Below are 14329 nucleotides of genomic sequence, written 5' to 3'. Positions count from 1 at the left end.
AATTTGCCAAAATTTGTTTCACACCATCCTGGCTGGATAAGACCAGATTGGATGGGGCTTGGAGCACTCTGGTCTACTGGAAAGTGTCCCTGCCCATGGCCAGTAGATGGAATGAGATGAGCTTTAAGATCTCTTCCAGCCCAAACCCTTTTATGAGCCTTGTATTCCAATGCTGGAATTCCATCTTTATTCCTTACCTATTCATCAGAATGGAGTACAGAGGCTGTAACAGAACCCAGGCACTCACCAACATGCCCCTGCGGCGGAAGCCCATCATGCAGAGGCGGCACTTGAACATGAAGCTCTCATAGTCAGTGGACGCGATCCGGGGCTTGAAGGTTTTGGAGCGGCTGATCCGATCAGCCTTCTTGGCCTCCCTCTCTGGGTTGTGCATTCTCTGCATGTGCTCTCGCAGCTTGTCCTTCCTCTGGGAAGGAAAAATTGGGGAGAAAAATGTCAGCAATGTCACAGAAACTGCCATATTGCCTGTTATGCATAAGAGCCACAGTTTGAGGAGTTGTTCAGGGATCTCTCTCCAGAGAGGGAAATTTTCCTCTCAGAAAAATGTGTTCCTTCACCCAGAAGTATCCAGTCCCTCAGTGTCCCATCACAAACTCAGTGACAGGAAGCAGGCTGCTGCCACCACAGTTTACCTGGCTCACAGTCTGCTCCATCTGCTCCAAGGAGATTTGGAAAGGAATCTGGATGACGTGCTGAAAAGCTGGATGCTATGGACACAGGCTTCTTGGCCAGTAACATTATTAATCCACTGGCACCAGCAAGTTAACTGAACTGTTACAAGCAATGTAACCCAAACACCTGGCAATGGAGGTGTATGATGTCCCAGTTCTTAATGAGCAGATAGAAAGTTCCTTTGCTATTTAATTACTAGGAATAAGATCTGTTTGAAATAAGATGCTGAGGTAACCTTGCCCCTTGTCTTTCAGAAATGGATGTCACAGCTCACACAGGACACCAAGCAATGCATGCAACTCACAGGCAAGTCTAGTGTGTTATTTTCTTTCACCTTTGAGAACATGAACTTATCTCCTTGAAGGAGGGTAAAGAATAGTGGTTTTTGTACTAGTAATGATCCAGCCAAGAGGCGCCTCACCTTGAACTGCTTGCCACAGGTGGAGCACAGGAAGTCTTTGCGGTCTGAGTGCCGCAGCATGTGGAGTCGCAGCTTGTCGGGACGGCAAAAAGCCTTGTCACACTCTGTACACTGGTAAATCTTCTCAGAATGGAAACTGCGCACATGTTTCTTGACCTAAAATGGCAGATCACAGAAAAATGAAGTTTATTCAAGAGAGAAGTGAGTGGTAACACAGTCTAGGAAACGCTTTGCAATGTGAAAGAAAAGGAAAACGTTTCGAAGGTGTCTAGTATACTTTGGTTTAAAAAGTATTTGATCAGAACAGTTAATATCTCAGCAATAGTTTCTATAAAGCCATAACATTTTTATTACTTATCTGGATGGGTGATTTGATTTCCTCAAAACTGATTCTTGAAGGCATCAGCTATTGCACAGCTGCACTTAATGGGCGGCAAAAGTCCACAATGTACCATTTGCACAAAATCACCCTTGAGTTAACACATTCATCTGAGGTTCATTATCTTCCTTTCTTTTATAAGAAACCAAAACATAGGGACTAATTCCTTTCAATCAGACACAATGAGCTTGCAATTATAAGTGGCAAATAAAAAAACCACTTATTCAGAACAGCATTTGTGCACCATTCCTGAATGGTGATTACTTCTCCATACTCGGGGACTATCCTTCACTCTTCAAACATCTAGAGGGGTATTTTTTTCCTCCCCCCAATAAAGGAACTAATGAAGTTTGACATCTAAAATGAAAGCATTGTTCAAGAAATGGATCTCTAATTAAATCCTTACCGTCTTCTAATACTGATCATACACGGAACAACTTGGCATCTCTACCTGTTCCACATAGAAGTATTTCAGTAGGCAGCAGTGACTAGTCTTACTTATCCACACAGCAAGAAGAGAAAAAAAATCATTGTTAAATGTCAAAAATACAACTGAATAGGTGGAAAAAAAGCCATGGGTCTTTCAGTCATTTGCACGGGAAAGTTTACAGGGAATTAAGTTGCAGTACAGCATTTCTGAATCATCAACATTCTTCCTTGCTGAATATTTCCAGAAGATAAAGGACTTCTTCCAGGATGGAATTATATTAGTAAAATCACTTTCCCCCATCCTTTCCTCTTTAGTCTAGTGGATAGTCTATCTGTTCCTATTACTGACATAAACTGGATTTCTATATTTCAATTTCAGTCAGGCAGCTCAGTAAGACACATCAATTACTTTGTCCCTAGGAAGGATAATGAATATGTGCATGGTCCATCTCAGTTTTTTCTTACTGGACACAGAAATAGAACCTTTAAATTCTACTAATGAACTTGTCCAAATGCTTAGCATAGTGTACAGTAGCTGCATTACTCACTGCTCCAGTGCAGTGTACAGGGAAGGAGAATAAAGTGCCCAGCTGAAGCTCAGGGGCGAAGTCAGGAAGCAGAGTATCCTGATCTGTTCTGGCATTTCTTCAAGCTGTTCAAATGAATTATCCTGACAGAAAGCAGGCAAGGGATTAAAGATGTAAACCCCCTTGTTCTTTTGATCAGAGTCTTCATGATGAAGGGCAAGGTGCGTTCAAGTACAAGCTGAATACAATAAAAGACAATTCTTTCTTGTGCCACGGCGATGTAGTAGTCAGGACCTCTGCTTCAGGAATTTTTTAGGAATAAGGCACCCACCCGTCTGCACTACAGTGCCTTCTAATTGACAGATTGAAGCATCACACCTGGTGATTTAGTGGACAGAGTACTTCAGTGTCATAAGACAATGTCTAGCAGTGGTTGGTCACTCTTCCTTTTTAATTTCTGACTGAGGTGGACCCCTGCATCTTGTGAGAATGAACTGCTGTGCAGTTACACAGGGAGAGCACTGAGAAACCCACAGCCTTGTGAGAGACCCCCAAAGCAGTGTTTCAGATCAGTACAGCATCTCACCTGGATAAAATCTGGGAAGCGCTTCTTGCAGGTGGGGCAGGTGAAATAGCCATCATTGACATGGATGGCCACGTGATCCTTAAGCAGATCCAAGCGGTCAAAGGACTCAGGGCAGAAAATGCAGGAGTATGTTTTCTGGTCCATGTGAAACTTCATGTGGCCCTCGAGGGCACCACTGTTGATGAAGCCCTTGTTGCAGATGTCACAGGTCAAAGGGCAGTTCCCTTCCCGCCCATGGAACCGCAGGTGCTGGTCCAGCTTATCCTTCTCCCGGAAGGCCTTCCCACACTGCAGGCATTTGAACGGGCGGAAGGATTTCCGGATGAACAGGTGCTGCAGAGCTGCATTCTGAAAGAAGCATCCAAGAGACCATTAGCTTTCATTACCACTTATAGACTCCACATCCATATATATTCAGGATTAAATATACCAGATGATTAGTGAACCTAAACTACAAGAAATTATTTTCCATCATATGTGGTCTCCAATTTACAGCAGGGGAGGCTGTGACAGGCAGAAGTCAGGGGACACACCTGCAGCTACACCCTGAGTTAACAGAACATAGTGAAGGAGTTTCCTTTCCATCCCCAATTTCTTCTGATTTAGCTGACATTCTTTAAGCATGCAAATTTTCTGTAAAATAAAACTAAGTCCTCTCTGAAGCACAGACCCAGGCCTGAGAAAACCTGCAATTCCAGCTGATCACTGGGCATCACGTCATAAGTTCAGCCACCACACAAAGGAATGGTGAGCCAGCACTGTATGTTTCCCTCAGGAGCAGGGCTTATGAAATTCCACAGCCCTTTACAAGATCACCTTCTGCATCAAAGATCACCACAGAGCTGTGCAGCGGTGGTTTAGCATTGCCTGGAGAACTTTTAGTGGAGCATACATTCAAGAAATGCTGGTCTGAACTTTTTTACTATTGCCACAAAGAAGAACAGAGTTTCAAAACATGATGACAAGGGCAGAATGGCAGCCTTATCAGCAGCACGTAAAGAACTTGTGAGCAATACTCCACTCCTACTGTGAACAATGTCTCTTCTCAGCACCTTTTTTTTTTATGTGTGTTTGCCTTCACCCTGCCTTTTCTGTAACATTTTGTGATCATTCTCTATTTGTTTTCTCTCCTTACCCTTCAGATAAGTGTTATAGAGCCAGCCCAGTCCTTACCCAGCACTCTCTGCTGGAAGAACAGATGCTGCTGGATGCACTGCCTATAGAAAGAGGGAAGGAGGTCCTGCACCTGCACTTCAATATTGGATGAGAACTTTCATGTTGGATAGTTGCAAAGCTGGAATTGAGTCCTATGAAATTCCCCAGCACATTGTCACCCATACTGCATTTAAGGTACACTGCAATGCTCCATTCCTCTGCAAGAAGTCTAAGCAATATCCATTCTTCTCTCAAATACTTCTATAAACATTATTTATTGATTCTTTTTTCACATCACACAAAGAATCTACATCATGATAGTCAGAGACAATGTGGAAGAGCATAGTTCAAGTTGCATATTAGGAAGAAATTCTCAGCTGTGAGGGTGGTGAGGCCCTGCCACAGACTGCCCAGAAAAGCTGTGGCTGCCCCACCCCTGGAAGCACTCAAGGCCAGACTGGATAGGGCTTGGAGCAACCTGTCATAGTGGAAAGTGTCCCTGCCCATAGCAGGGGGGTGGAACTGGACGAGTTTTAAGGTCCCTCCCAGCCCAAACCATGCAGATTCCATTAAAATATTGCTGACACTTCTGCTCACATGTGTTCCATATGAACCACTTCTTCATGAGACCCATTCATGACTTCTGCAAACAAATTTCCCTCGTTTCCTCTCTCCTGTGCTTGTGAGAATGTGGCAGCTGACACAACTGACATTTGCTGTGTCTCTTAAGTGCACACCAACAGCTGACACTGATTAAGTAAAATTATGAACTCTTCTGCTGGAACGAGGGAATAGCTTGGGAATACTGTGAAATTGCTGTGCTAAGAATTAAATTTGTGAACCTCAAAGATCCTTTTTCACCATCTGAACTGCAGAGGGAAACCTAGACTTTCATTCCAGGAAAGAACAAGAGAGCAAATGTTTTGCTATCAAAAAAAAATTAACACTTTAATACAGGAGCTCCAAATAGGGCTTCCCAGGAGCTGTCATCATCACTATTCTCAATTTTACAAGTGGAGACAATGGGAACCACAGGGATCTGCTCTAAGTCACACTGGGAACTGGAAAGACAGCCATGTGCTGTGCAAAATCTGATGTGCTGCTTGGAGTTCAAAAGCATCTCCCTTTAACCACAGGGAGATGCTAATAAAAGATATATGAAAAGATGTATTTCAAGTCCTGAACTTCATGATTAACTTGAGTTTTGATCACGGGTTCCTTAGCAGGGAGCTGACTGCTAATAGAGCAGGCCAGACTCAACACAGCCCTGTTGTTATCTCAAGGGCTATAGAATGTGAAATGTTTTACTGCTCTTTGCCTAGGTAATCTATCAACTATAAAAACAGAACAAAAGAACTGTTGTCTCCTTAACTTGTAGTATTGATTTGGCACAAATAATTGCGCAAACAAATCCCCCAAAACTTTAAGACCGATATTACAGCTCTTCATCCAAGCAATTTATTCCTATAAAATCCACCTTAAATCTACAAAGAACTAGTATGAAAAGAACTGGAAAGATGCAAATTGTTATTCAGGTAACACTTAGTTCTGGACATGGGTTACCTAAAGAAGAATGAATGTGACAATTTATGGTGCAGGGTCAATCAGGGAAACACTAAACAGGAGTTGGACCAAACAACATGGAAGGCGGTGTTGATACGTACCATTGGATTAGATACAGGAAAAACCCAATGAAACAAAAACACAAACCTACCTGCAGCTCCAGCTGAGCAGGCAGCATTGAGAGAGAAAAAAATACTTATGTTATGCAATGGACTTGAGAAAACAGAAGCCTTGACTTCTGCAGGTCACTACAAGGGCTCTTCCAACTAGAGTTAACTGCTTTGAGGTTTTTGCCTCAGGAAACACTAAACATATCTTCCAGGTTTACTCTGTAGTTAGGAACTACTCAAAGGGAGTTAAAAGGGCAAAGATAAAAACCACAGATAATCTTGAAGGTGTTTTGTGACCTTTCCTGTTTTCCTAGGGCTGATTAACAGGGATGCAATATGCACTGCAGAACCATAATGAGAGCAGAATGCTTTCAGCAGAAGGAAATAATTAGGGCAGGATGACAACAGGGTAGGGAGAGTAAAAAAGTTAAGGAGAAGGGACTTTTTCTAACCTCCTTTTACTGACTGTGCTCCTTGTTGCACAACCACTTGCATTTCACCATGAAGGAAGTGACTGTGCTTTCCAAATCATATTCCTATCCAGCCTGTTTCTGGCATTAGCACACAGACACCCTATATGCTGCCCAGAACTGAACTAAAAACAAATATTCATTTTGGCTGTGGACCACAATGCTCTTCTAATTTTCTACAAAAGTTCTTGAAGTGTGCGTGTCTCTCTTTTCAATACTAGGGGCCTCCCCAGCTGCCACAGTTAAGGTCTGATCTCCAAGGAAACCCCACAGACTCTAGAGCAGAGGCTGAACTGATTCTATCAGGGCTTGAACCCTGGGGTAGGACAAATCAGTGCTTCCAGCTAGCATGAAAACAGTCTCAGAGCACCATTGTCTTAAGCCTTAGAAAAGCTGAAGTAATTCACAAAGAACGACTCGTTTTGAAAACTAAATCCTATTTAATTAATAAGGAAGAACAAGAGCTACACAGGTTTCAGAATCATAACCAGGAGTCAGAACTTTGTACCTTTTCTTTGGAAGCGAATAAGGTACCACATAGCTAAAAATGAAATGCTTGCTTGCTTTTATTTTGAAGTGCGTGTTATTGTAAGCAGGTGCTGTATGAGTGTTCAGAGGGTGATTTTTCAGTGCTTAAAAAATGATGCTTGCTGGTTTAGTCTTATCTCAAGTGCTTATTGCTCACAGTCTGATGCAATATGGAAAGGTCTGTGCAACCATCCATCTGCCATTCTGCCAGTGCTACTGGCTTGAAACATCTCCAGGACTCTGCTGAACACGAACTGCCAGATAAAGGGAAAGTTCAGAAGACTTGAAATATAAACGTATCAGTGAACCACCACTGCACTTCTCTGAGCTGTCATCCATTTGTGATGAATTTACAGAGAACAAAAGCTAAGTCACAAGACAAAGAAATAACTTCCGAATTTCTGTCCTTTTCTTCCTACATTAATTTCAGAGGATCCTAAGTTCATATCTTGGGTTCAAAAGTTCAGGGAAGTGGGCAGTGCTTTCTTTTCTTTTCTGAGGACGCTGTAGCACACTGTAAGTAGTACATCCCAATGCTCTTGTCAAAACTCGCAGCATCTCTCTCTGTACTCTACTATACACCCTTCAAAACACATTCAATAAAAAATCCCCCAAGCTTTTACCATATGAAAATTAAATCACTGATAGAAACTTGCCATTCAGAGACTGCAAACATATTGTATGGTTAAAAACTGTGCAGTCTTAATGTGCCCAAGCCAAACTCTTCCTTCAAGACATACCACAGCATTTTTGGGGTAACATCACCATTGGTCTTGCATATATGTTACTGTAAACTGCAAGCAAAATTTGGCTCAACATCTTCCCATACAGAATAGTTACTCAACTCTTTTCTAATCCTTCCTCATCCCCTAAAAATGAACACTTACTCCACTGCAGCTGTTTCTTTCCTTAATCCAAAGTTAACACATGGAAGAAAAAGATTTTAAGCTAAATAAACTCATCTCCCAGTTACAAAGCTTCAAGGATTATTTCCTTGAATCATTTCCGTCCCACACAACCAGCTCAGCCAGTTGACATTGAGCTCAAGCTCAAAGTAATTGCTCTTAACACAGGTTTTGCTCTCAAAGGCAGGGTTTTCTACCCCAAAAAAGGACTTTATCACTAAGTATCATCATCATCTAAGTGGATGCAAATGGAGGTTGTGTTTCCTCTTTGGCAATTATTTGCAAGAGAGTTCTGAGAGACACAGATGGTGCTGTGAGCAAGTCATTAGTCCATGCCACAGCACGAGGATTCTGCCAGTTGTTTGAAGCACCCTGGCTTGCCAGTTTGGATGGATTGTGTTTCCATGCAAGAATTACTGTGATGGAATTCAATCAGCTCCAGCTCCTGACCAGTTCTCACTAACACCTATGAGATACTGGTCCTTTATGTGAGATTTGTCTTCCTCTCAGTGCAAAGAAAACTGCTAGGAATGAGATGCTTTTATTGGGGTTTGGAAACGGATCTGACAGTGAAAGGAGGACCAGCTGGCCCTGGCAGGCAGGCCTGGCATTCCGTGGGTTATAGTGGATGTGATCCCCCATCCTCTGTGCTTACCCTGATGCGCTTTGCTCGCCTCATGTCATCTGCTGTCACAGTGCTCTGTGTGGGCACCGTGTTCCCCTCGTGCTGTGGCTGTACATGAAGCACATGGTTATCCTGTTGCTCCAGTGCTGCCTGTGGCTCTGTTGGCACTGGAGTCTGTTCCTGCTGCTCCAGCCCATTCAGTGGGGCTTGTCCGGCCTCATCAAACTGCCCCTTGCTGGAAAAATGCAGCAAGTCCTGAAATCGCAAATCATACAACCAGTGATTATTCCCCCCACCCACTGAAAAACACTTTGATAATACTCAGCAGACAAGATTTGTACATATTCAATCATAAACTATAAACAAAACAGCATAGTGTAGTGTCTGCACTAACTCCTACTGTGTCCACTGTTGCTTTTGGCACATCACCTTCACCTACAGCAGCATCACCCAGGGCACCAGGGAGGCAGTGCTGCAGGTGGGCGACTCTTCATGGGCCATCCTTTTCTTTGACCAGCCACGGTCATTATGCTTTCTTTCTCAGCATTCTTACTCACCCATTCAACTCAGCAACAATGATGCAGTAAATAATAAAAATTGAATAAACTTTGGCAGCAAAACCAATCAGCTTTATCTGGCTGATTAGCCAGATAATAGCCAACAAGGCTCTTCTGCACTCAGGACTATTTCCATTTTAACCAAAGCAACTAGTGCAGACCCAGGAAAGGAGAGAATTTCTGTCTCATGGAAATTGTTGTCACTTTGAAACTCTGTGTGTCATTTTGCAGTGTCTTCTCCTTCCTAACGAACTATCTGGAGTGCCAAACTGGAGAGTGACAAACAAGGTAATCACACTGGACGCTATGTGTTTTTTTAATCCAGTTTCCAGCTCTGTACACATCACTTCCATATATCACACAAAGCTATTTTTCCTCCTCTTTCACATTAGCATAAAAGGGAGGTGTTGTGAGCAGGAAAGCACATGCCAAAAGTCTACATTCTTCCCCTGCAAGTTCTGATAACCCTTCTGGAATGGAATCATCTTCTATTACATAAAAAACCACACACAGATCCTTATTTTACACCATGTAATGCAACTGAAGAAACTTAAAAGCACAAGTTAGGAAACAGAACACCAGAATTAATTTTGAATTATGTCAGCTTAAGGGTGGTGCTGTCAAAACACAAAAGTGGGTGTGGGAGAAGAAAACCAAGGAACGAGGCCCTTACAGACTGTGAGTGCTTACCAGAAAGAGACCCTTAGTAAACAATACACCATCGCAGTGTTCAGCCCAGGTCTGGGTGGCCAATTTCCACCTTGCTGACACTCCGCAATGCTCTCAGTCCCAAGGCAGAACTCATGCCCAGCTTTAGTGAGGTGAGCAGACCTCCAAGGGCTCAGGGCATCATCCTATCCCACTGCACAGACACAAGTGAGACCAGCTCTGGGCCATGCTCCAAGCTGGCAGGACACAAGCCACCTCCAGTCCAAAGGCCACTCACACACTGGACTGCACCCAGCAAGAACCATCTCCCCAGACTGAAGGGTTTGGGACCAGCATTAGGTTTATTTGTCTAAATGAGGCTGGCATGTGTCATGTTAGCCTGTAGAGAGGGTGAGCTCACAACTGCCTGCACCTAATGTAGCATTTAGGGCATTGCAGCAGGAATTCACAGGCAGAGTACACATTCCTCCCTCTGAGTCAGCACAGAGCCATGACCTAGTGAGAAGACAGAGGAAAATTACCACTCCAGATATCAGCTTTCAGCTAAGTCATAAACCAGAGCACTGATCCCTTCTGTCACTGCTCATAAAAGGACTTAGTGGTAACCTAAGCATGGTCAGCATCAGAGAATTTAGTTTTTTGCTTAAATGCATCATATTACATCCCTGCAGAGTATAACCAACAGCTACAAGCAAAAGAACATTTTGCAATAAGCCTGCCTACAGGAGGCCCTTCTGTTATTATTAAAACATCGAAGAGAATCGTATCTCAAACTTATTTAATTCTACCAGCAACAGTTGTAAGAGCAGGCTGATCTCACATTCCAGAAAGGACAAATAGGAGCCTAAACTCCCATTACAGCTTTACTGTCTAAATTACTTCTGTGAGGCGGCTAAACTGTCGCAATAAGCCACCTCACTGCTAAGTACCTTGCAGTGAAACTTGCTGCAGAAATCCAAGTGATTTTACAGGTTTTATAGTAGGGAAGTAGTGTTTTCTCCTGGCAGAGAATTCCAGCTAGAAACCAAGAATTATTCATTTTTAAGTCCAAAGCACACCCTCAGTTTGCACTGATGCCCCAAATTATTTTTAGTCAAGAGCTTACATTCCATGTGCTATTTTTTTCCCCTCCATCTCCAAAAATATACCTGTGTTCCTTCTTCACACTTTTCACCATTTTCACTGGTTACTTCCATGCGCATGAATTTGGGAGGGCGCCCAGGGCGTCTGCCTGGTCCAAATCTTCTCTTTCCTCGCCCACGACCTCGGCCTCTGGTTCTGCTCCAGGTTAGATACAAAAAAAGACTAATTTGGATTCTCCACTGATTTTATGCTTTCTTTCTCAGCACTCCTACTCAGCCATTCAACTCAGCAACAATGATGCAGCAAATAATAAAATGCAGTAAATAATAAAATCTGAATAAATTCTGGAAGCAAAAACAATGGGTTTCTGGCTGGTATCTATTTATTTTGTGCTTTATGAGAAGCCAAGGTTCAGAACACATTAAAATTTCTATCAGTAATCATGGGACCAAGAGGATTACTTGCTTCCATCTAGCCCTTTGCCATGGCAGACTTCTTCTAACACCCCAGTTTATGTTGTGCCGAGAAGCATTTTCAGCATGATGGAACAAGTGCACAAGGAAACCCATTTAAAATCTGAAGCCAAACATTCCTCCCCAAAAAGCATTCAGCTGTTGATGTCAGGCACCAAACAGAAGTGAACAATTTTGTGTCAATAAAGCAAAACAAAACAGAGTCACTTGCTACATTTCAGGAGAAAGAAGGCACCAATATCTTCTGCTCTGTGACAGGTGTTTGTAGATTCAGTTTTTAATAAGTCAGGATAAACTATCTTGCCACTGGCACACTGGCACAATGAGGCACTAGAAGCCTTGTTTTCCAAGCTCTGTACTTCCACATCTCTGAGAAACACAGTATTTCAATACTGTGATACTGAAACATTACCAATATTTAAAGTCATTGTCAAAGAAAAACAAACCAAAAACCTCACTAATTTCAACAGACTATTTATTTCTCTCAAGCTACTGCTTTCACAGTCTCTCATACCAGTCAGCCTCCTGCTGCCATGATTTTCCCTTCTGGTGCTGAGCTGATCTCTCCTGAGTTGGTCATTAAGATTTGCAGGACAAAGCCCCTCCTTTCTGCATGTCTGGGGAAGCACCCCAGTGATCCACAAGCGAAGCTAAGGCTGTCAGTACCTGCTGAAGAAGTCCAGCTTCTCGTCATGGGAGTTGAGGTGCTGCTGGAGCTGCTCCGAGCTCATGAAACGCCGATTGCACTCGTAACATGGCCAGTTCTTTTCCTGCTCCCTGAGCACTGTTGGAAATGTCAGTAACACCATTTCACTCATCACCAACTAAACCTATTTTTTTTGCCCCCAGCCTCTCTATCCTCTGTGGGCCAGATTTCTCCCCTGAAGGTTAGACAGGTTGCAGAATACCCAGCCCTGCTCTGCTGGTCTTTGCTTTTATGTCCTCTGCACTGTGCCATCTCCATAGCTCATCACAGAGACACAGAAAGATCACTGGGGACAATTCCTATGGACTATCAACACTGTTAGTTATTAAGGGGGATTCTGAAGTTCACCCTTGTACGGAAGAGCACCTACAGGATTGTGCCTCTGGTTTAAGTTAAGGGAGATCAAGGGAAATTTCTAAATCTAAAGCAGTCACACAGCAGACAGTGAGTACAGAAACAGACCTCTTCCTGAGAGAAAGCAACTTAAAGCTTCCCAGAGGCAAAGGCTTAAATTAAGGTAATATTCTAATGAGAACAGTTATTGGAAATATGCCCCAATAACACAATCTAGATCTGATTTAACTTTTCCCAAATTAGCAGAAATTTGGGAGCACTATACAGGCCATATACTTGAAAGTAAGGAGTGCAACTTGCAACCACCACCACACTGAAAGCAGAAGATCCCAAGTTACCCTTCCTTTCCTCCTCAGTTATGTCATGGATCTTCTGGTTCACAAACTCAGCGTAGGAGGCAGCATACCACACCTGCAGCAGGGGCACAAGGTAACAGGACACTGAGGAGGAGCCAAAACTAACGGAAATTCATTTGAAAATGGGTTTTAAGCAATACATTTACTTCACTTGCCTCAACCACTAACTCTTATTTCTCTTTCCATCCTGAATAATAAAGTCTGGTAAGATCAATGTGGCCCCACTGAGGAATGAAAGAGCTTTGCTCAGTAAGTGCATGCATTTAATTTTAAGGTCCAGCTTCCTAACACAAATGTTTATCTCACACATGGCTTCCAGTAGCTCTAAAGGAAGTACGATTAATCTCTTCAAACCCAGCTATGTGACTGTAAAGGAAGGATGTCATCAGAGTACTGATACCTGTACCAAGAGGAATGGATATATTATTAACTTGGGGGATTTCCCATTTCTTCCTGCTCTCCTTACATAGACAATAGGCAGCACCATCCACATAGATTCATTTAAAATGCTTCCGAGCTTCTGAAGGATTGGAGCAATATGGTCTTGCTTCCCACACAGATCTGCCAGGCACCAGAATGATGGACCCACTTTTGTCATACAAGGAATTCAAGCCTTCAGCAAAGGCAACCACAAGAGGCAGGAAGACAAAGTTCATTAAAGCCTAAAAGCAGATGCCCACATTTAGACGAGAATTCTTCCATAATTTCATTTGTTTGATGAAAAAGAGTGGATTTTAGAAAAGATTTCTCAAAGAAGGCATGAACAGATTTTCATCATGAAAAATTCAAACAAGTTTGAACTTGCAGTGGGCCACAGGCAGAGGTGAAGAGGATTTCAAGGACTCTCCAACAGGTGTGTCACTCTGCAGGAATCTCACTATATGGACAAAGACAAAAGCCTGGAGCTCCTGGACTACACAGCTGGCAGGCAAATCAGAACTTCCCAGCTTCAACTACTTTAATCTCTGGACAAAATGTGCATGAATGCCCTACATCCACTTGGGGAAGAAACGAAGTTACCAAGCCTTTCAGTTAGCAAGCCATTTTACCCCAAAAGGCACTACTAACACATAAAGTAAGAAAAATTATGATCCCACAGGGAGATTTAAAGTCTGATTTCAAATTGCTTTACAAACTGTTGAGAAAATGGTGTTTGAATACACTTAAAATGGATTTGTAAGATTCCTAGTAATTCAGCCTAAAAAAATTTAAGGACTAATTTCAGATTGTCCTGCTCTTAAAAGGGTATAAATAGGCTTTTGCCCTGATTTAGTATGTGCACTTACTAAGCAATTGTTTATCCAGACATATTGTTGAAATCTACATGCAAGAAGAGATTTGAAGAACAACAAAATTTCCTTATATCAAATTTTTTTTGTTCCCCCACCAGTGCCCCCAAAAAAGTTGAAAATTAAGGCTATCTTAGCTAGCCACGCTGAGATAATCAATAAATTTTTAGAGGGAACAAAACGTAATCAACATTATCAATAAATTTTTAGAGGGAACAAAAAGCAAACCACAGGGAAATCACAACATCCTTTATTGTTTTTCACATGCAAATTTTCAAAATCTCCAGGAAAGCTAGGTAAAAGGAGAGACCACATTCACTTAAGGCACCAGAAAACAAGCCAGGAACACACAGGGCTAACTGGAAAGATCATCCAGAATTAAAAAAATAGGATTGCTGCAATAAAAATCGGATTGTGTCAGCAAAATATGTGTTGTGTAAAGCATGACAGG

The 14329-nt window shown here is 42.5% G+C and overlaps 1 protein-coding gene across 12 annotated transcripts in view; it reads right to left on the bottom strand.

Moving 5' to 3' along the window:
- The window catches only part of PRDM10 (PR/SET domain 10), a 45121-nt gene that overhangs the window by 11404 nt on the left and 19388 nt on the right, over positions 1 to 14329 (bottom strand). For 7 of the 12 annotated variants that reach the window (XM_039722053.1, XM_039722052.1, XM_039722054.1 and 4 more), the window contains 8 exons: positions 12572 to 12644; positions 11840 to 11957; positions 10766 to 10898; positions 8422 to 8646; positions 5905 to 5916; positions 3036 to 3383; positions 1115 to 1270; positions 248 to 427 (listed from right to left, as the gene is read on the bottom strand). In XM_039722053.1, the coding sequence (XP_039577987.1) occupies positions 248 to 427; positions 1115 to 1270; positions 3036 to 3383; positions 5905 to 5916; positions 8422 to 8646; positions 10766 to 10898; positions 11840 to 11957; positions 12572 to 12644 (1245 nt within the window). The remainder of the gene's footprint in view (positions 1 to 247; positions 428 to 1114; positions 1271 to 3035; positions 3384 to 5904; positions 5917 to 8421; positions 8647 to 10765; positions 10899 to 11839; positions 11958 to 12571; positions 12645 to 14329) is intronic. The other 5 variants (XM_039722061.1, XM_039722063.1, XM_039722064.1 and 2 more) reach the window with 3 other exon arrangements.

This window comes from Passer montanus, unplaced genomic scaffold (assembly GCF_014805655.1).
Source record: "Passer montanus isolate IOZ18808 unplaced genomic scaffold, ASM1480565v1 scaffold47, whole genome shotgun sequence".
Lineage (NCBI taxonomy): Eukaryota > Metazoa > Chordata > Aves > Passeriformes > Passeridae > Passer > Passer montanus.
The sequence above is the reverse complement of the archived record's forward strand: the minus strand, read 5'-3'. Positions and strand labels throughout refer to the sequence as shown.